Raw genomic sequence first — 22,065 nt, forward strand, 5'->3', positions numbered from 1 at the left:
CAGTGTTTCTACTTCTCAAACACACTGACAAAATAGTTGCCTCAATTTCTTTTAATGTCATCACGTTAATTCCTTCATATTTTCCAGAACACACCCTAAACAACTTTGTTGGCAACAAAGTATCTATTATGTGTGTTTAGCACAAGCTAGATGTGGAACATGCCTCCTACATTAACCTCCTGATCTTAAGCACTTAATGACCTGCCTTACAGAAGAGGGGTGTTTCCATCTCCTGTGCAGAGCAAGCACTGGCCCCAGCCATCCATCCCCGCGACCCGGTCCAGAAAGTTGGGTGAGGAGCAGATATGAAGCTAAATTAGAAAATGTTAACAAAGAAATTGTATAACTTTATCTATGTAGCGTGTTCTGCAATGGCAGAAGTTATAGTTTCACACCCGAATAAGAACAGAGCTGCCTATTTTTCCCCTGCTCACTTTTGACTTGCCTAAAAAAATACATCTAGCTGAGAATTAGAGGGAAACATAAGGCCAAACCATCCCAAAGTGCTCAGATTTCTGTTTCTAGCTTGGCCACAGGCTTCAAGGAGGAAGCACTCAAGAGCATTGCTCTGATTAAAGGTGAAATATTTTTTGAGCACAAAGTCGGGTCAACATTCAGTTCCCCGAGGTTTTTCTGGCAGGTCTCGGGAAGACCTCATGAACGGGGCTGATGACTCCTGGCACAGATGGAGTTGTGGGGAAGCCCAAAGCACCAGCAGGATGGTTCCCCTCTGCAGACATTAGACATGCCTCTGCCCCAGCCCTTGCACAACCGCCCGGTGGCCCCGTTGCAGCTGGGGTTTTTCTTTCAGCACCCCATTTGCCCCCACCTATTTCTTGGACCCAACTGTATTTGTGGCACCCCTGGGGTCCCATGCTGGGGTCTCCCTTAGCTCATGGCTGCCTTCTTTGGGACTTCTCTTCTTCTATTCCCATACATCTCCTGACAACACCTAAAGAGAACAGAAGACTTTTAGCTTGGCCTTTGGTCCCTAATTTCTGTTTGAGCCAAGTTTGCGTGGCTTGGCACTCATGGGTTAAATGGTCACATAAGGAATTCCTGTTCCCTTTGTACCCAATATTGTATTTTTTGGTTAGTCTAAAGGTTAACAAATCGCTCTGTCAACTTCATTGCCATACTGCCTGTTCTTCGCATGCAAAATAGTTTCATGTTTTTGTTGTCATGGGGAATTCCTTGCCTGTGAACTCTGATGGTCTTTACTTTTTACCTAGCGTGAGAGGGCCAGCATGTATAACCTAATTGGATGAGTCACATTAATACACAAATCTAGCCTGTATGTGAAGTACAAAAGCAGTAAGAGTGATGGGTGAATTTACAGCTTCAGGAAATGTCTACATGCTTTTGCTTTGACTGAGCATCAGAGCTCCCATAACAAACATGTTATGTAAATGCATGTGGTTGCACAACTCACTCCTCAGCATTTACTGATCTCGCATCCATTCGTGTGTAGAGTGGCTGAACAGCCCTCCTCAAAAATGAGCCCATTGGTGCTCTAAAGGCAGAGATCTGTGGGTGATCCGGGCTGTGGTAAAGAGAACACTGCAGCCTGTTTACACTGACTTCTCAAGTTTCATCCCACAGACAAAATATGCTAGGTCAAACCAGAAGTGTGCTCATTGCGGCGCCGTTTTCCTGCCAAAATGCATTTTCTTCTCACTGATGCAAGCACTCTTGAGGTCAACGCTCTCGTGCTCTCATGCTTTCCGGGTCAACAGGATTTTATTCTGAGCGTTCGCTTCTGCTGCTAAAGGAAAAAACGCAAGCAGAGATTTCAGATACCTATCCCAGCAGCTGGAGACTGCTCAGAGGTCCTACAGAAAAGAAACGCAACCTCAGGGCCTGGTTTGGTGCCAGGCTTCCCTGGAGTGGGACACATAATCCACATCTGCTTTTCAGGAACCATGCTTACCTGCAAGGCTGAGCTCTTTGCAGTCACTCTCGGCTAGCATGATGGCACTTCCATATCCTGCAGGCATCACCTAAAATAATTTCTGACATCTGAAAAAATTCATTCTCTAAACCTACCTTTTACCGTCTTCTAGGTATAATACGTTAGGTTGGAAAAAAATATTGCAGGCATAAAACAGATGAACCAGGGACTGAAGGAAGGGAAAATGAGAAACAAAGGACTAACTTTTTAGGCTAAGGAAAAAACGTGTATGTTCCTGGTTTTACATCAGTTGTCAGAAGTGGAAGAGGTTTTTTTCTGCAATATTATTCTACTTTCAAGTAATTTTTAATAGAATGTGTGACTAAGACTGTAAGTCCTGGTATTCTGCTCTGCAGCTGAACTGAAATAAGCGTTCAATTTCTAAGTTTCTGATCACACCAAGATGGATTTTTCCATTAGAAGCTTATGGACACAATTAAGAGAGGTTTTTTGTTCAAGACTATAGTGGAATTACACTTACGAACTTACCAATGAGCTTCTGGGGAGCCCAAGACACTTCAAATGTTTGAAAAAGTTAGAATGAGTTTTCTTTATGACAAGTTTGATTTTAGCAGAGGAAGAGGGACTCCTGCCCTAGCAGACAAGTCTGCTCCAGAATGAGAAAACGCATGCTGGTACCTACAGCAGTGTAAGGTCTCAGCAGTGCTGGCTGAAGAGAATTTGGGCATATTGAGACACTTGTTACTCCCCCCATATAGATATCAGACCCCAAGCTTTTGATGCTTCTAACATTTTGCTCTTAGATCTGTTGGTCATAGCTGACTTTTAGCCTTATTCACCATACAGTAATGGGAGAAAAATATTTACACATTTTCTATCAGAATGATGCCCTTGCATTCTGAAGTACCTGCAAATGACAGACTGCTCCTGGTTTTCAGCAAACAGAAGCAACAGGCCGGCAGCTATTTCATCCGAACAGGTTTGGCGGAACTTCCCTCCTTGACGTGCTTTTTAAGAAATCTGAGATTAAAGGCAGCAAAGACCCAACACCCAAACCCGTACTGTAATTCGCTGTAGTAGCTCTTAACAGAACAGCACAAAATATCTGGCAGAGTGCTGACACCAAAATATATCAGTAGGAATAAAAATGGGTTGATGTGCTGTCCCCACACACTGAACTGCTCAAAAAAAGTTGTAGTTTTAACATCTAAACTAAAAAGAAAGATTAACAAGCAAAACCTTGAATTTCCTGCTTGTGAGCTGTCCCACATCTCTTCACAATAAAAGTGAAAATGTCACGTATATGATCAAAATAAACTGTCTGAAAACAGCAGGTGCCAAATATAGTTGTTTCATTTTTTTATTGTCTGATAACACTGTGATAATATAAACTGTATAAAGCATGATAAAACACTTCCATAAAACAGAGTAGGTACATATCATAAAATAAAAAATACAAATATTATGTTAACAAAGGAAAAAAAAAACATTTAAAAGAAAATATTACAATAAAATAACGGTACCAGTTTCTTCCTGTATTCCAAAATTTATTGAAAATGTTTAAATTATGCAGCACTAAGATAAGTTACTTTTATTTTCTCTCATGATTTTAAACATGCACTAACTCAAACAGAAATAAAACCTATTAATCAATACAGAAAATGTTATTAATCATGTAACATTGCATGTAGATTTAAGGAGGGATGAAGCAGTGGCTGTTAAAAGAAATGCATTATAATTACTTCCCTTCCCATGGGCTTACAGATTTTAGCAATTAAAAATACCTCAATGATTCACAAGAAAAGGACAGCCACTGAATTAGCAATAAACTTTGATAAATGAGCAGTCATTGTAAAAATTGTTTGTCAGAAAACTATCAAACAAAAGATCAGCTGCGCTTCAAATAGTCTGTGCACAAAGCGATGGCATTCATTGCGACCATGATCTTTGCATTTGCGAGGATCCTGACAGCCCTATCAGAAAGATAGAGGGTGAAATCAGAACCCTATTAACATCAACAGAAATCTTGAGACCAAAATTCCACTTACAGCTCTTGAAGAGAAACATGCGTGCCTTCTGACCACGATACTGCAAATAATCCTACTCAAAACGTGGGGTTTTTTTTCACTATGATGATATTCCTAGTGAAAGGAGTGCTTTTCTTCTCCATCTGCTGTGGAGTGCTGGACAAGCAACCCACAGGGCAGCTGGGGATGTGGTTTTCCCCTCTCACCTCCGCAAACACCTTTGTATGTTCTTTTGCATTAACTCTCAGAGACAGCAATCTCGCCTTGAACTAAACTATTCAGCCCCCACTGTCTTCTTCAAACTCCAGAAGAAAGCAGCTAAGGAACAACTGCCAGGACTGCCAGGTGCATTTGTTGAGAGTTAATCCCACAAACTAAAAAAATGAAACAAGTGCCCCAAAAACATGTGACTCCTAGATCTTGCACACAGTGCAAGGCCATCAGTGACCTCATCAGTTCCTTTTGCTCTTTCCCATGCTACACACCTGCCGATTACATTATTTCAAAGGAGGCTGGAAGTTTTCGGAGGTGCGACTGCATTTTTCTATGCATTTGCAGAGTTACCTCAACACTTGTTGAGATGATACTAAAATAATCTATGTCTATGCATGGTCTTTCATTATTCAGCGTACTAAAAATATATTTTTTAAAAATAGCCCTTAACACATGAACTACTTCACATTCTTACCTAGGAACCTTTTACCTATCCCCAGTAAACATTGCCACTGTCCCTTTGCAGAAATGTGATGCTTTTAATCATGATCAAATGCAAAATCATTATTAATTTATCTATAAACATTTTGGTCAGAAATACATGAACTAACAATAATTTAACACACAGGAGCTACTAGCTCAAGAATTCAAGCAATGTAATTTTGTGGAACAAAAGTGGATACACACATTATTAAACAGCAGTAAAGTGGACTTCAATTTTTGTGAAAATATTTGTGATTAAAAGATTCAAAAGCAGATCCTTCTTAGCACCAGTTACAAAAGCTCTACTAGCATTAACAACCAGCTGAGGATCCTACTTATAATATCAAAGATGTATAAACCCCATTTCTTTGATACCCGTTTGTTATCAAAAGTTTGTTGGTTTTTTTTTAAGAGACACAACTCATGCAAGAAAAGTGAAATTTGAAACACAGCTTGATGATGGAGTTTTGGTAAGGCCAATATAGCCAATGGTTATTAGTGAGCAAAACCCCTTCTTGTATAAGAAATCAACCTTAACAGAGCTAGTAAGCAGCCAAGTGATTTAATATACCAGGGAGCTGCTGTTGCCTAGCAGTAGTTAGCAATTACTGACTTTTCAAACCAAAGTCAGAGGAAATCTTCTCATTGACACAAAGCAGAGTGGAATCTGGGCCCAAGCCCAGGTATATACATATTGTCTCTGTTACTGAAGTTTTATTCTACTGTGTTTCTAATTCCGTCTTACATTTCAAGATATGCCCAGTTTACATCAATTAAAAATCAGACAATTACCCCACTATGAGAAACTTACAATTTTGTAAGGAAAAAAAAAGACACTGAACCCAATGACCATAGTCAAAATAAACTAATTCCATAGTTTTTAAAATAAGGATATCAGCATACTGAAATGTTTTCAATTTTTTTAGTTTAAAAAAAAGTACAAAATTATATTGAAGCTTGAAAATTCACAAGAAAATGTTTTCAGGAGTTTTGCACAGCCCTGTTCAGGAGCAGTGATGCTCTGATAATGTCTTTTTGACTCCAGTTATAAAGACAGAAACAGCTTCTTGAAGGAGTGGAACCTACAACACATCCCCTACGTATGGTTGTTGTTAAGACTGTTCTTATTAAAGAATCTCCTTGCTTCAACACTGCTAAGAGACACGGAGCAGCGAGATGGGTTCTTTTTTCTGTATTCAATGCTTTCCATCATAGCTTCCTTGATCACCTGGAAAACAGTGAACATGTCATTCAGGGAAATAACTAACGTTTTAATGATTTAATAACTGATAGAAAAGACCCCTTCAGTTGTTCACAACTGTTGCTCCTGCTTTTATGACTGCTCCATCATTGAACAAAGTGATTGCTGAGTATTATTAATAATATTATTTTCTTGATTGTATAAAACAATGATTTTAATGTAGTTAATAAAGGTATGACAGGATACAACCAACATCAAAGAATTCACACAAGAATATTGACATTGAAACCGAGTCCCAGTGAAATTCTGAAGGGTAAATCAAAACACTGAGAAAATCCATACCTAAAGGATATAGAAAATAATTATCTTGAGAAAGAGTGAATCTTCACTTTTGCTTCCTTTGTCCTGAAGTAACAAGATTTGTTCACTACTTTGGAAAAAAAAAAAATCATTTCTTTATCTGGGATGATCATGTACACTTGTGAATATGGCAAGTCACCCTACGGATGCTGGGATCATGGTCTTGTGTTACAGCTAGTATCAATTAAAAAGAATTATTACTGAGTTAGTTGATAAATTAATTTCCAGAGATCTTTACAAAAAATTTCCATTTTCCTTTTTTCCAGTTACAAAATCAGCATACATAAAGAACTGAGTATAAAATCCTGAACATAATGTCTACATCCTGTGCAGACACCTTTGCTCAGTTATCCTGCAGGACTTTTGATGGTAAAGTGACAAAAACAACACAGGAACCAAATTAAAAAGAATATGAATTGGAATGGATCCTAACAAGCACAGGCTCCAACATTATGAAAAGCACACATTCTACACTCCAATAGTTCTTCATTACATCAATCTTCTTAGCCCCAGAAATACTGTTTAGACTTTTTTTTCCCCCACCGGAAAGCACCTCTGGCCTTTTCAGCAGTATATTTGCTTATTGGTTTATTATTGACAGAAGCTCATATATGGTAATACTTCCTACAACACTGATATATCAGTACGTCAGAAACAGAGGTCCAATGAAAAGACCAAATTCTCTTCACCTAATTCTCACTGTGTATTTCATCCAATTCTCTTCAGGTAACTCCAGACACTGTATTACCTATAGTGACTGGACTCTTCTTTCCTTCCCAGGCTGGAAGGATGCAAGTTGACCATGCCACAGTTTGCGCATGCTTCTACACAAGCTCATGAAGAACTTACCCAGGGTATACTCCAGCCCTCATTAAAATAAAGCAGATTTTATAAAATGACTATATGGGCTTTGATCCAGCGTCAATTCTGAGAATAGCAAGGGGCACAACTAAATGCAGGAAGCACTTTACATGTCATAACAATCAGGCAAACACTGAAGTAAACCCCTGTACCTTCTGTATGACAGATCTAGGGCTTTACTCGCATCACCTACTTTCCCATTTAACAATCTAGACCCTTTAAGCCCCTTCCACACTGGCATACATACATCTATGTTATTGAGGGTGTTGAACTCCATTAGATCATGAAGCCTCTTGAAAGCCTCATTGGAATACTGGAAGTTGAAGGTAGAGAATGGTGTATTCGGATCATCAAAAATGTCAAAGTCTGCAAAATCCTTTTCTTCCTGTGTTTCTCTTGGAACACCTGCATACAGAACAAATACAAAAATACAATCTAAATGTTAGGTCTGAGGACTTAGCATCTTATTTTTTAATGGCTCTCTTGAAATCCCTAGCTACCAAATCTTTGGGTGAAATTACAGTATATAATCACCATGTCATTATAAAGCTTCAAAGGAACAGCTAGATTTAGCATCAGAAACTGTGTGCTCACCTGGAGCTTTGTACTTCCGGAAGTTGATGTTGGCCAAAACAAAATGGATTATAGTTGGACAGTCTTTCTCCGAAGAGGTATCCTTTGGTTTGAAAACATAGCACTCCTTCATGCCCTCTCGATCAAATACATTTGGGTCTATTTTCGGGAAAGGAAGCTTGTTCATTCTGGCCCATTTTTCAGCAAGCAAAATTTCCTGAAAAGATAACAAAGACTCAGGTGCATGTAAGCATCCACTGCAAAGTGAGATTTTATGTAGAGAGAGACAGGTCAAATTGGTTACTAGAAGCAGTTTTATTAGCTCATGATTCTTTACAGCAGAAGGACTGATCAAGTCAGTCTTTGTATAGACTGTATAGACCCAGTATGGCAAACTGAGCACCTAATTCAGCCTGTCCAATCTTCACCACCTGTGATGATTCACAGGAAGGAAAGAGCTGGTCTGTCACATAAATCTTTCGGTGAATTTACAGAGCTGACAGCTAGAAAAAAACATCCATAATTTTACTTGCAAACTGAGTATCAGTGCTATGGAAACCAATGAAAGTTAATAAACACCAATCCACACATTGTTACGTTCAGAATCACATCATAGCACAGACCAGCATTTGAAACCATGCTAAGTGAAGAAGTAAGTCTGGAAAACAGGCTTTTTTTTCCTCGTGACAACTCAGTAAACAAAATAATTTGTAAATAATGACTCAAAAGCGTGTAATGAGGGTGTGTGAGGGAGGAGAGGGAAGGTCAACATCCTTAATCTTGGTTTTGAATGAAATAGGACCCTTCTTTGGACAACTGTTTTGGATACGCAAGAGATTAAAAGATAGTGGGTGTAAAATGATAAAACAAGAGCAGAGTCATTGACTTCAGCTGGCTGATTTCCCTATGTGTTGGAGTAATAAAAGTGTATTAGAGCGCTACCATAGATACAGGTCAACTCTTGAACTGGCATTTACTCTTTGTAATGCAAGCAGAACCAATGGGATTGCACAGCGAGTAAGCAAAACTGGTTTCTGTCCTTTAGGCCATTAGCATACAGCCTATGCTTGTGGACTGTATGTGTGTATTAGCTGGAGGTATGTCATTTTTTTTATTGTACACATATTTGGACTTCGGAAATAATGAACCATTCCCTTCAATGGTGGCTTCATGAAAACCTAAGGCACCATTTAATTTTCCTACCATTTTTTCTTGCGTAAAAGGATTTTGCCTTTTTGAAGTTAGAGTTTACAGAAAAACCTTCAGGACACCACTTGACTTCCAATCAATATCTCCGTGTTATGTTCCCCAAAACAGCATAGAAAATTGCAGCTGATGAAGACAGAAAGCTCAATGCATGGGCCAAGAGTAACAGAGATGACTATACAGAGCCTTTTGCACAGACTCCACGTGCAGAACACAACATAGCTGGAGGAAAAAAGATGTTTCATAGGAGATGGCAGTGCTGTGTCAGCAAATTTAGCTGACGGGGGAAAATACTCAGTCATGACAAAAAAGGAGACAAATTCTTAAACAAAGAGAAAATTAAAGGAAGAAACAGATTGTGGAATTCAGTCAATTAAGGAAAAATGAAGAATCTCAGCACTAGTATGAGTCTTCTTAGTGCCCTACTCTTCCACGTAGTCCCCAAGAGACCTAGAGATTACAGAAGTTACTCCTTTTTATTCTCCTGAAGCTTGGGGGGTTTTTTACATTTGACAACACTCATCTAGAGTTCATTTTGCTACTGCTGTTATTTTCTAATGTTGTTTTGGGGTTTTGTCCCTTGATAGCAAGAGGAAGGAAAAAAATACTCTGTTTGTTCTAATTGAAATTTCTCTGTAAAGCAACAATGAATGCCAATTGTTTCTCAAACAGGCAAGTTTTCTTGGTTTCCTTAAAAAATATTTTTTAGAATCCACATGGGTTTCAAATAAATATTGCCTCTTTTTTGAGTACCTCACAATAGTCTCATAAGTGCTGCTTTTTGTGTGTTAGCTACCAAAATGGTCCAACATTAAACTTTTCTGATCATTTGGAGCTGTCTGGATGCGTAGGTTATACAGGTCATACAGAATGACAGCTGTGCTTTCCACACCTGCTGGATTTTTCTGTGGTTGCTCTGCTCTTGCCTGAATGGATTTAGGAATCCTACTTAAACCAGTACTGGGATTATCCTAGTGAGATGTAAATGAACAGTTAGCCCCACTTCTAAAATGTTATATATTTAGCAATACCAGAGTGACTGAGACACATTTCTGCAAGATGATGACAGAAAACCATTCATTTACATCACAGCATCACAGAGGAGAACAGCTGTACAGAGCTAGAGCACTAGCACAATGGTAAATGACTTAATTGTTTAATACTGACATAAAATAAAATTCTGCAATTCAGTGTGAAGGCAAGACTTCCATAAAAACAACAGAGCTACTACTTCAAATAAATTATATTAGCCTTCTTTGTGTCAGTTGTCTCATGTGAGTCATGTAAACAGGAACTGAAGCAGAACGCAATATTCTGCCTTGACATGGAAACAATTTGCTCCAATGCTGTTGATAAAATAGCACTAAGGCCTTCTGGAACCATGAAATGTGCAACCAACCCGACTGGAAGAATACAACTGAGTCAACTTAAATTTATGAACACAAAGCAAGGAATGGCCTATTTTACTTACTTTGAAAGGAGGACTGGAATCACTTGGCCTCGCTGAAAAATCAAAAGAGATGATGAGATCAACGCCTCTTTGAGGTCTTAAGATAAGTGGGTATGGCAGGTTAAAAGTAAGCCCACTGTCCACTATATGAATCTTTTTGCTCTTTACATCTAGTGGCTCGTATATCCTCTCAAACTCATCAGGATCTGCTCAGAACAAATGAAAACAAAACAAAACAGGAACACACCAGTTAAGAACTGAAATTGTGATGGGCTTTCAAGTGTTTCCCCAAGTGCAGAAGATTCCACAGAATTCAAAATGTACAGTATCCCAGCTAAGCACACTGTGAACCCATGTGTAACATTGACTCTCATCTTAACAACTGGAGAATGAGGGGAAATAAACAGAGCTGGAAGGGACCTCAGCAGGTCAAGTACACAAACGCCCTGTCCCAAGGCAGAAGCAGGGGTGGCTCGAGGCAAAACCGAAGGGGACAAATGCCCAGGTTTGACCCTAGCCTTCCTAGCTTTACCCCTTCATCCCTAATAACCCATACACAAAGGAAAGTGTTTATGGGACGTTAAGAGACAGATTCCTAACATACATCCCCTCAGTGTTCTACAACCCCTGCCCAAACCTCTTCCCCCAGGTTCCCTCCCAAACCCCCTGTCCTTCCCAGCTCCTCTTCCCCAAATAACTGAAATTTGCCTAACAGCCTTGATGTGGCTCTGCTCTTGAGAGATGCTTTTCTATGTCTGTTTCTGTCCATTAAAATTAGGACTACCAAGTCAAATGACTTGTTTTTCAACCTACACGAAATCTTATGACCTCATACTCACTACTATACTAGGAACAAGAAGAAATGGTAATCCATATCCGTATCTGAAATTTAAGCATTGGGCAGAATTACATGTGAGCCACTTACTGCTATTACTGTCATGGTATAGTACAAAATAGTCTCCTATCTCTAATGCCCAAACTGAGGGCTGAAGAAGATGACGTTTCCTCTTTAAACCCAATACTCCCTGGGTGCAACTCAGGAAAGAACAAGCAATTTTTCGTAAGTGCCTTTGCACTTATCCAAGCCACTGGATACTACTCCCGGCAGTACTTAAAACTTTTCTCCTGACAGTCTTTTCTTAAAAGATATCTTAAAAATATTTCCAGTGCATGTTTTTGCCTTTTGACTAAAAACTAATGCTCATATCTGTAGAGGGCAGTGTAATCTAAGGAATGCTGAATAGAATAATATAATTATTTCTTTATTTATTTATAATTAAATTTCCTAGCACCCACTTATTGGCAATGGAAGTAATCTGAAAAAAGATATTTTAATGCAAAGAAAACCCATCAAAAATAATTCAAATTCTAGTTCCTATCATTTCAGCATCCTTATTGTTATGAGCAGAAAAAAAATCTCAAAACAGATATTTTGACTTTTTATTTCTGTTATTATTATTATTTATTAGAGGGCACTTTGCTAAGAAATGAGGCACCAGTTTCCTAACATTTGCCTTGATTTCTAAGGGAGAAAACACTTTCAAATCATTGCCTATTGCTAAAGGGTTAAGTGTGTTTATAGACCTATTTTAGAACCAGATATATTTCATAACCATGAATTAGCATAAATCAACGAAAATCTATTACTGTTTATCAAACTCATCATAATTAAAAAAACACCGGTAAAAAAAATACACTTACTACAGATCCTTTCAGCACAAGTAAACTAGTTTTGTTTTTCCCATCCTCTTTTAAGGACAATATTTCAAACATAATTTATCCCTTGTTCTCAATAGAATTTTAAAAAATTACAGAAACATTTTTGTTTAAGTTTTGTATTATCTTATTTTACAAAAATTTGAATTTGAAAGTCAACAGTGATCCTTTAGACAAGAATAGTACCACCTATAATAATGTTTGTGATAGGAGCGTTACTGCATACACAAACTTCCTACCAAGAAGGCACTGAAGAACAAGACGGTTCCTATTGCTTACAGCCTTCATGACTCTATCATCAAATTTATCATAATAATTTTATGATATTTTGAATGATAAAACATCATAATGCCATCAATAAATTTATAACAACCACATAGATTGTTTTTATTAGTCATGGTCTTCTGTGATTACAGGAGAAATTAAACTTAAAAGTTTTTCTTTTTATTATAATTCATTTTAGAAGTACATTTCCAATCTTTGAACTGAGAAGAAACACTCCAAAATGCAACTTGTGTCCATGTTACGGGGTCAGAATTCAAAAAGCAATGAAGATAATCCAGTGTTATTTTAACGACACGACTTTAAAGGCAGACTCCACATGTGATTTGATTTGATTTGATTTACACAGGATCTGGAGCCAGAGGCCAGAAGCAGCACACAATACCCAAGGCAAGCAGGCAGACTGAACTACGGGTCAGGACACTGCAGGTGAGCCTGCAATTGCTCCTGGGAGAGGTGTAATGTACCATAAGTATCCCTGATGCTAAAAGAAGCATCACCTACCCTATATCCTGTGCTGTAGTTATTCTGAAGGGCTGGATAAGAAACCTTTGTTCTTTTTATACTTTACAACACATGAATCGAGGACAGTTATTCTATATACACAGCCCTGGTAAGGCAATCCATCGTTATTCATCAAACAGTATGAAGACTGAATGGAGTATTTATGCTCTGAGAGCCTGGGACATTAATTTTCAGCCCATGCGGACTGCTTTTATGAAAGATGCATCCATTTTACGAGAAGCTTTCAGTCCATCAAACAGCAAACTGGGAGAAGCAAAAGATGTTTACGAGTACAGCTCTGTGTTAAACCAGCACAGCATGCCTATCTGATTTGCAGTAATCGGATACTCAAACGGATATTAACAATTGTTTGCAAATAAAAAAGAGAGCATGTTCTAGAGACCAAACCTTGTCACAGATGGCAGGTTCAATGGAAGTATGGGAGATGAAAAGGGCATTTGCTACTGACGTGTGTCTACTATAACAGTTTCCATAACTACTGAAATACAGAAGCAGAGATTATGAGTTATTTTTTCCCTATTGTTATTCACTTGGCATTTTCTCAAGTGATTTTGGTGTGTTGTAATATCAAGGCACAGAAACAGAACAACTCTGAGTTCACAATGAAATCATTCAAAGGGTGTAAAGATTTAAAGCATATTTGAGACCAATTAAGAAAATGCTCAGCATAAATAGAAGCCGTAGCAAAGCGAAGCCAAGCGTTTTACTTTCAGATCAAGCAGGTGGGATCTCTGCTGTATGCAGTGCAGACATTTAATCCTCAGTAATGTCTGTAACATCAGCTTAGGTCTGCCACAGTTCATCCTCTGCAGTGCAACTCAGTGGGTCTGCAGAAAGTCTGAGACAACTGGAGGTGTAAAGTAGTATTTATATCCTTTTTGATTCATTTATTTCTCCTTTTGAGTGTCTGGTAATAAAGAGCAAGTAAGTCCTAAAGCAATTCAGACTTCTCTCTGTACTCAAGCTGCTAGTGGTAGGAATAAATATGCAAACCTTAAATGCATCCAGTGCCTTGGCAATATACAATATTTGAAATTTACATCAAAGTTTCTTTTCTATCTACTCCTCTGGGCTCCTAGACTTTTACATATATTAGCAAAATTCACAGCATTAAAAACTGGATACACTTAATCACACTAATGAATGATTAAATTGTATATTAACTACTGAAATTTCAAGAGGTTTTTAACTATTCTTGACCATAATATTGCAACTACTCATAGCTGTTAGATTTGAGTTGTTAGTTCAGGTCTATGAGTGTGGGCTTCAGCTAACCCTAAAAAAAACTCAGTTATGACAAACTTTTGCCAGACATGTTACCTAAAGAAATTTCACGCACTCAAAAGTAATTGTCTCAGAGGTGCAGGCTTGTTCTGTCAAACCAGCATTTTATTCCAACTGAAATTAAAACCCGGGAAGTTGAGTTGATTCTGAAGATTATCCTCATGTCTTAATTATGCAAAATTCTCATCAACTGTCATTTTTTCCAAGCATAAATTTAGTACCTGCTTTCCTGCCTCTTTTACAACTACTATAAATATTAAGATTACCCAGTTGTAAACATGATGAGATGATAAAAATATTTAGAAAGTGTGCACAGATGGAAATTACTATACAACCACTCAAAGGGATTTGTTACATTAACAAATACACATTAGAGCGCGTCTGCTATTTAAGCTTTTAAATGACATCTGGTATTTACTATTACATAATGACCAGCTAGGACAATCTCTTTCCTCTGAATAGAAAATAAGGCCTGAAGTGACTACTATTATTACGAGGGATCGTTGGCAATGCTGTGCCGCTACACAAGAACATGGGAGGAACACCACTTTCAGAGACTTTTAGTTCCTCAGCTTGATAGATGTCAGTAATAATCCACAATAATCCAGAAGCATTAAAGTTTGTGTCATAGAAACAGTATGTGGAGGCTCCACCAAGTATGCATCTTCACTCTGATGTAACTTTTCTATAGGGAAACTCACATCCTTAACTCAGTGCTCTGTTGCCTACTGAGGAAGAAAAAAAAAAAGCACCAGTGCCAGAAGAATACTAAGAAATTCATTGGCTTTCATTGAGAAGACTGTAATGAACAGTCTATAGCAAATCTTCAAAATACTAATCGAACATGATTCCTAATTCTCTGCAGCTACTGTCCCAGACACCATATACTTCATGGAGTGGGGGAAGACATTGAACGTCTTTTGCAAATTAACATTTTTCTGAAATTCTTATTTTCCATCCGCATTCCTGCATCCTGCTTATGCCAATATGAAATGTGGATGCATCTACACACCAGTCACATGTGAAATGTGAATGCACCTGACAGATCAGTCACACTGGGAAGAACCTGGTGTCAGCAAAGCAAGTATCTACACTTAAAGAAGTGTGTTGCCTCCACAGGTTTTTCAGAGGAAGACAAAGACAGCAGAAGAGCTATAAAATTTTTGCAACAGGGAAGCCCTGCCCTTGAGGACAAGGAAAGGTTTTGTTTCCACCAGAAGGCTTAGCACCAGGAAGAGAAAAGGAACAACACAGGATACCCTTTGGAGGAGTCCAAGAGAGTGAGAAAGTGGCCTTAATGAAGGGCACCATACACAAAAGCAGTTTGGTCACCTCTGCCAGCAATTCCTTCAAAACAAAGAGCCACTTCCCCTCCAAAAGGTACTGACTGTTCTGCACATTCTGCCAGGGAACACAGGAAGTAGGCAGTAGACAGAAGTCACTGTGCGGGTGCCCTCTGTGACACCCAGTCACCTCATAACCTCTGCTGCTGATCAATACTCATGACTGCTGCCACAGAAATGTTCTCCTGCCTTCAGGTACCTGCTGTAGTAAGCCTCATAGTTCGATGTTACCACACTGAAAACACACTGTTTCTGGTTTTACTCATGAATATGCAGCAACACAGGCTTTCTGTGACCTAACCTGCAACAGCTGCATCTAGTTCATCTTCCTCCATGGACTCCTGAGTAAGAAGGTCTGCCAGAGGAGAGAGTGGGTAACAGCTGTTGAGGTTCAATCCCAGCATGAAGTTGTGCACTTTCCCAGCACGCCCTTCCCTGGTGTTGAACAGGGCACTATCACCCACCAAAGCCATCAGCATTCGCTGCACCCAGCTTTCTTGGCTGCTGTTCTGATATTCTTGATTTGCCTCAGCATTTTCAGTGCCTGTAGAGGAAAATGAAAATAACCAATGGTGAGACAGTTAATGCACAAAGTATAAAACCAAGATTTCTGGGTCTACTAAAATAAAGGACCTATTAAAATAAAAGGAACTGGGTCATAGCCTTCTTTCAAGGAGCCGTGGACTGAATGTTCAGAGGAATGGAGAGAAACCGTCCTCTTACCTTCACAGGCTAGTGAAACTTTTCATCTGCAGTACAGTAGTGTGGATGTATCCATCAGGAAAATAGATAGGGAATGTGTTAGATGACCTGAGCCGGACTTAACTAGTCTGGATGGCAAGGGCAATGAGGATATGGCTTTATCTGTGCTAGCACCCAAAAAGCAAACTCTCCTGGGCTCAGGGGACAGACTTGAGTCACCAAGATCCATGCTCTATGTAGACCTAATTCATCTGGATGTGTATTGACACCCTTCTCCATCCTTTGCTGACTGCTAGAAATCCAGTTTTCCTTAAGAAGGCAAAGTCAGTCTGCATAAAAGAGAATGCTATAGCATGGGAATTCTAAAATATCTGAAAATATCCTTTCAGCAAACTGTAGACTACAATCAATATCTGGTTTTAATTAACTAAAGAGTACAATGAAATGTCCAGACTTAGATGTCTACAGCTAGACATCGCAGTAAAAATAACTTGGATTGGTGTCATCTTGCATTTGTACTGTCAAAACTTGACTTTTTGAGGTGTTTTGTATAAGGAGATAATTCAGGCTCAGGCTTGATACTTTAAATCCGGCACTGAAACGTGCCTCTTTAATTCAGGCTGTAAAGGAGCTGATTTTTATATAAGCAGAGAGAAAACAAGCATCAAACACCACAAGGTTTAGAGGTCCAACATCTGTACAATAATATTCTATAGAAGTGAGAGGGATGACCAAGTCTTTACAAATCACAGATTTGTAGGTTGTCCACTATGGCTACAAACTATGGGAGAAATGTAGTGTTTCGTGCTGGCTATAGTGCTTACATAGGAAATCTGCAAATAAACACAAAATGTGGTATCACCCTCTCCCTATTATTTTACACGTAATTTTTCACATTTTACAAATGAAGAAGTAATCATTTAACTGAGCTAATGACATAATTCACTGTCTCATCACACAAGATTTTCTTTTCTTCCTGTAGATCCTAAAATTACAAAGAGCTGCGTTCCCATCTTTGCTTTATTTGTTAAAAACATAATCGATTTCTTCAGGTGAAAATCACTGTTGTCCTCAAAAGTATCATCAAACACAGAAAGCATTATTAGGACGAGACAGAGACCCTGACTAAAATCACAGAAATCCCCAGGTGGTTTAGGTGCCTAAAGATAAATTTCAATAGGATCTTTTCTTCCCGCTGTCCAATGTTCCCCTTGTGGTTGTGCCTCTTCTGGGAAACTGCATTTGGGCATTGTTTAAAACACTGTCCAAGCACTAGGAATTTCCTGTATCAGATGTCACTTATAAAGGTGCTAGAAGACATCTATGAATGCTGGAAACACAAACTAATATTTGATCAAGGAATCCCTGAAAACAATGGATAGTGTTAGTTTGCTGGGCTGATAACAATTCGAACATACCTCTGAGCTCAGTAGCTTGCTGGCAACAGACTTCTGGACATTACTGGCTCAGCAAGCCTAATTTTTGGGTGTCTGTGAAATTGTGGACCTCTGTGAAGCCCTGTTGGGCTGATGCCAAGATTGAAGGTGAGAGAATCATTTGATCATCAGCTTGAGCAGGAGGCATGAAGTCAAGCCAAAGGCCCTCCTGACATCTCTTGTTCAACATTTCTCTATTTTGCTGAGCCACTGGCTCCTTTAAGATCCTTGGGCTAGGCAATTAAGTTTTATCATTGGTATAAATGAGAGCAGAGCTCTCAGTTATAAAAGACTATTGGTAAGACTAAGGAAAACCAGCTATGGCTAATTACCAACATCCACGAACTTGACCATGCGACGCGAAAGCTGATAAAAACAGTAAACTATGAAATAAAATGTGAGGATTTCCTTACCTTTTGGATGCTGTGATTCATCTTCACTGTCTGAACTGTCATTGCTTACAAGGTGCTTTAGCCTAATATTTTCTGTTGAAAGAAATATAAAATTACTTTTAACTGCTAGGATTTAATTATCAGAACAGCTAAGAATTTCAAAACAATTTGAGTCATAAAACTATCATAGTCTTCATAATAGAAAATACAGCTGAAGAGATTCAATCTGCTGTGGACTTCTTTATGTTGAGAATCTGATCAGAATATATTGGCTTTAGCCTGCAAATTTTGCAAAGCTCCTGCACTAAGAAGATTAGCCAAAGGGCTGAGAAAACAATATGTAATCCTAAAGCAGTACCTACCACTCACCTCTGCACCACATATGTGACACATTTCATTCACCTTGATTAAAATTTAGATGTATAGCTTCTGTCCTTTCAATAACTCCTAGTGAACTAGGAAGACAACGTTAATTTCTGTTAATTACCTGCTAAATTTAAAAAAAAAAAAAAAAAAAAAAAGAGGAACGCTTAATCTCATTCATACATATATGAATGGGTACCCTTAGAAATAGTGGGGAAAAACAAAAGCCAAGATGGTTATGAAAGTTCTGCTGGAGTACGTGTGAAAAATAAAGGCCAATGCAGTTATGGTTTTCATCTCATAACATTAAGTGAGAGAAATAAAAACAGAAATGAGTGTACTTCTCTGGCAAAAATCTGCATTTTGTTAGGGTTAACAGCTTTGTTTCCAAAACAACCACAAAGTCATGGTTAACTGTTCTTTACTATCTCAAGGAATTATTTCAAAGTCAAAATGAGTACTGAAAAAGCAGCACATTCCACTCCTCAGGTAAGGTTTGTAGTGGAGGTGAATTCATGCGAAAATGGATTATAGGCTGACAAAATTATTTTTGCTAATTATGGAGGGAAGCCTTTCTTGAAATACAGTAGATTTGCAATGTTTTATGAGCAGCCTCATCTTGGAAGCTTTTATCCTACAGAGACTGGAGAGAGAGACTGAGGTCCAGTGATGCAACTGTATCCAAGAGAAGACTTTTGAGAACTAAAACCCTTTATTCCGTAGTATAATGTATGCTAGGAATCATCTCTAATTGAAATTTGAAGCCAGTTAAAATAAACTGAATGAGGGTTGTTTCCTAATGAACTTTAATGTATTATCAACTAATTGTTTTTTCCATTAAAAAATGAAAATAAAATAACATTTACTTTTTCTCACAGAAGGATAATGTAGATGTTGGTCTCTGGTGGCATACCCCTGCTTTGGGCTGTAATTTCCAACAAATGCTGTAATTTCTACCCAATGCAGTATCAAAGCAGTGGCAATTACACTTTGCACTTTTTGCTTAAGTCTATACCTAATTCCTATAAGCACACCTGGCTGAAAGAGAAGATTGAAGAGAGAGTCACTGTAACACCAAGTGTAAAAAACCACAGCTTTATTACCCTTGGTAATGAATACTGGATACAGATGACCACCACTGTTGCTTTTTTTCTAAGGAGGATTATGCCCTCTTAGACTTACATACAACACTGTAAAAATCCCCACAGAAACAGAAGAGCTTGGTCAGCATGTATTTTTCCTTAAATACTTTTTCTTTTTAATACTCAGTGGGTCCTCAATATACCAAATAATATCAATGGACAAACACGCACCAAAGACAAACATGTACAAATTCTTGAGCAATGACATAGGAGACAGGTCAAAATAAAAATTAGTGACCAAAAAAGGAAGCTAACAAAAACAACAAATGCAATTTTTGGACGTCAAACCATCTCTTTAAAGCAACCCCCATGCAAACTTTATTATTTACTGCTTCTAGGTGTGATTTCTCTTCTAATGTCCACTGGCATTTTGCCATTCACTTCGGTGGTACCAAGGTTTCACTGGGACATCCACAGCTCTGCTAATAGACTGTGGTTCAAGTCACATTAGTATTGTCACATCTAATCCAACTTCAAAGCGTATTTTTTAAATTATATGTGAAATGAGCCACAGATGAGAGATAACATTCTGTCTCTCAACATCTTAAAAAGCAATGACACAGACTTTTCCACTATCAAATTTACTGACAGAGATCCTCCATTAGTAGGTGTTAACACTCATAAGGTGTATCAGAAATATGAACCTGGAGGCACAGGTCTCATTTTCATCCATAAATAAGTACATTATCAAACAGCTGAATACCATCTATTAGGAGACAAAAACAGCTAAGGGGCTTGGGGTTTTTTTGTTGGTTTTTTTTAAATCAACTCAATCTGCGTTTTCTCTCCACGCTCTTCACAAAATTCTGGCTGTCTAGTACAATTTCTTTATTGGTTACATATTTCCCTGTAATGCCATCTTCTGAATAGGAAAAAAAGTGTAAAAAACCCTTTCATTATCATCTGCATTCTCGAATAAAACACAATAAAGTCTATTCAAACCAAGCTACAACTCTTTCCTTACAGTCATTATGTCATTTGTGCATTAGGAATGAAACAAAAATCATTAAATTAGTAAGCAAAGGATCAGATACCAACAGGTGACTTGTGGTTAGAATGGAACAATCGAACAATCCAGAGATGATAAAATTTGGTTTTACTTTACTAATCCCTTGAATAATACAGTCCAGTGTCAAGAGACTACACAAGTAACTATCAAGTATTTGTCAGCTTTTGATCTCCAAAAACTAGCATAACAACATAAAAAAGGGAGTTCTATTCTTTTAACTTCATGAAAATAGCTAGATACATGCAGGTGACTTTCAGTACCTCTGATACTGATTAGAAACAAAAGTGAAAGAAAGAAAAGAAAATTACTAACCCTCTTTCCCTGACCTCATCAGCATCTAGCAATTTCAGCAGTTAAAGTTACCTGAATTCCACATTCTTAAAATTACTACCAGCAGAGTGCCATTCTTCCAAAGAGTAAGAGTGCACTGAATCTTGCTAGTAGTTGTTTTACATAGTAGAAGAATTATTTACTAATATTACCTAATTCTTCTTCCATGGTGGGACCTTTATTCTGAGAATTGGAGACGCCAAGCACTCTGTTAAATAATATAGAAAATGCACTGCCCCAGACGCCTGAAAGGGAAAAAGTAAACAATGAATGGAGGCTGGTAGAAGAAAAAAAACCCATATACTGCACTATTTAAGCAGTTGCTTGCTCTTGGAACACACCTCTGATTTTAGAACATGCTAAGTCATGAGTTCAGATATACATACCAGAAACAAAAAAACAGGGAATGCCAATCCATGTCTATGAAATCTTTCAAATGGATGTCTTCTAACAAATGGAGAACTCTACTTGTTGTCTCACACCTTGTGTGATTGTGTTTAAAAGCCCTTGTCCATGAACTACTGAAATTAGTTTTATTTTAAAGTCTCTTTCTGTCACATACTCACCCATCAAGAAATGCAAGGGATTTTCACTATACTTCTTCACCACTGTCCCCATAAAAAATTTGCTTCCAAACAAATCAGGAGACATAAAAGTGCCATACTTTGCCATACCAATCTCATACGGACTGAATTCCACCCAGTCTGCAAAATAAGAAACAAAATTGTCCTTTAGCAATCTCAACCTGAATAGAAACAGAGGATGAAAATACATAAACGAATGAAACCTCTGCCAAGCAAAGAAATTTTAATTAAATGGGAAGCTAAATAACCAACAGGAGTATCTCTTAGGTTGTGCAAGAAGTCAAAATTTTTATTTCAAATGAAGGACAGTCTAATGTCTCAGCAGAGAAGGAATTCTCATTCTCATTCTCTCTTATCACAACAAACTTTAGTGAAAAAATATCAGGTTGTAAAAACAGAAGTATAAAAGTAGCGATCACAAATGAGAAAAACAAAATGACATCTGGTTTTCATCTCATGCTTCAACATGATTCCCTCTCACATGAAACGCAACGTGGGTCTAAGTTCCAAGTTTCTTTTATTTCACTGTGATCCTACCAAAAATGTGGAGGGCAGTGACAAAGGTGGCAGAAAAAAATATTTAATATGACAAAAGTTGTGAATGATTCTAGGAGAGGCATTTGGATTCCACCAAAACCTAAAGTTTCTAGTGAAATCCAATATGAAAAGGC

At 38.1% G+C, this 22,065-nt stretch overlaps 1 protein-coding gene across 4 annotated transcripts in view; it reads right to left on the reverse strand.

The window, feature by feature from the left end:
* Positions 1–3,254: 3,254 nt before the first annotated feature.
* Positions 3,255–22,065, reverse strand: part of PLA2G4A (phospholipase A2 group IVA) — a 106,067-nt gene continuing 87,256 nt past the window's right edge. For all 4 annotated transcript variants that reach the window (XM_076339549.1, XM_076339546.1, XM_076339548.1 and 1 more), the window contains 8 exons: positions 21,377–21,514; positions 20,963–21,055; positions 17,988–18,059; positions 15,738–15,980; positions 10,308–10,492; positions 7,652–7,847; positions 7,305–7,462; positions 3,255–5,863 (listed from right to left, as the gene is read on the reverse strand). In XM_076339549.1, the coding sequence (XP_076195664.1) occupies positions 5,732–5,863; positions 7,305–7,462; positions 7,652–7,847; positions 10,308–10,492; positions 15,738–15,980; positions 17,988–18,059; positions 20,963–21,055; positions 21,377–21,514 (1,217 nt within the window). In that variant the 3' untranslated portion in view covers positions 3,255–5,731. The remainder of the gene's footprint in view (positions 5,864–7,304; positions 7,463–7,651; positions 7,848–10,307; positions 10,493–15,737; positions 15,981–17,987; positions 18,060–20,962; positions 21,056–21,376; positions 21,515–22,065) is intronic.

Source organism: Aptenodytes patagonicus, chromosome 5 (genome assembly GCF_965638725.1).
Source record: "Aptenodytes patagonicus chromosome 5, bAptPat1.pri.cur, whole genome shotgun sequence".
Classification (NCBI taxonomy): Eukaryota; Metazoa; Chordata; class Aves; order Sphenisciformes; family Spheniscidae; genus Aptenodytes; species Aptenodytes patagonicus.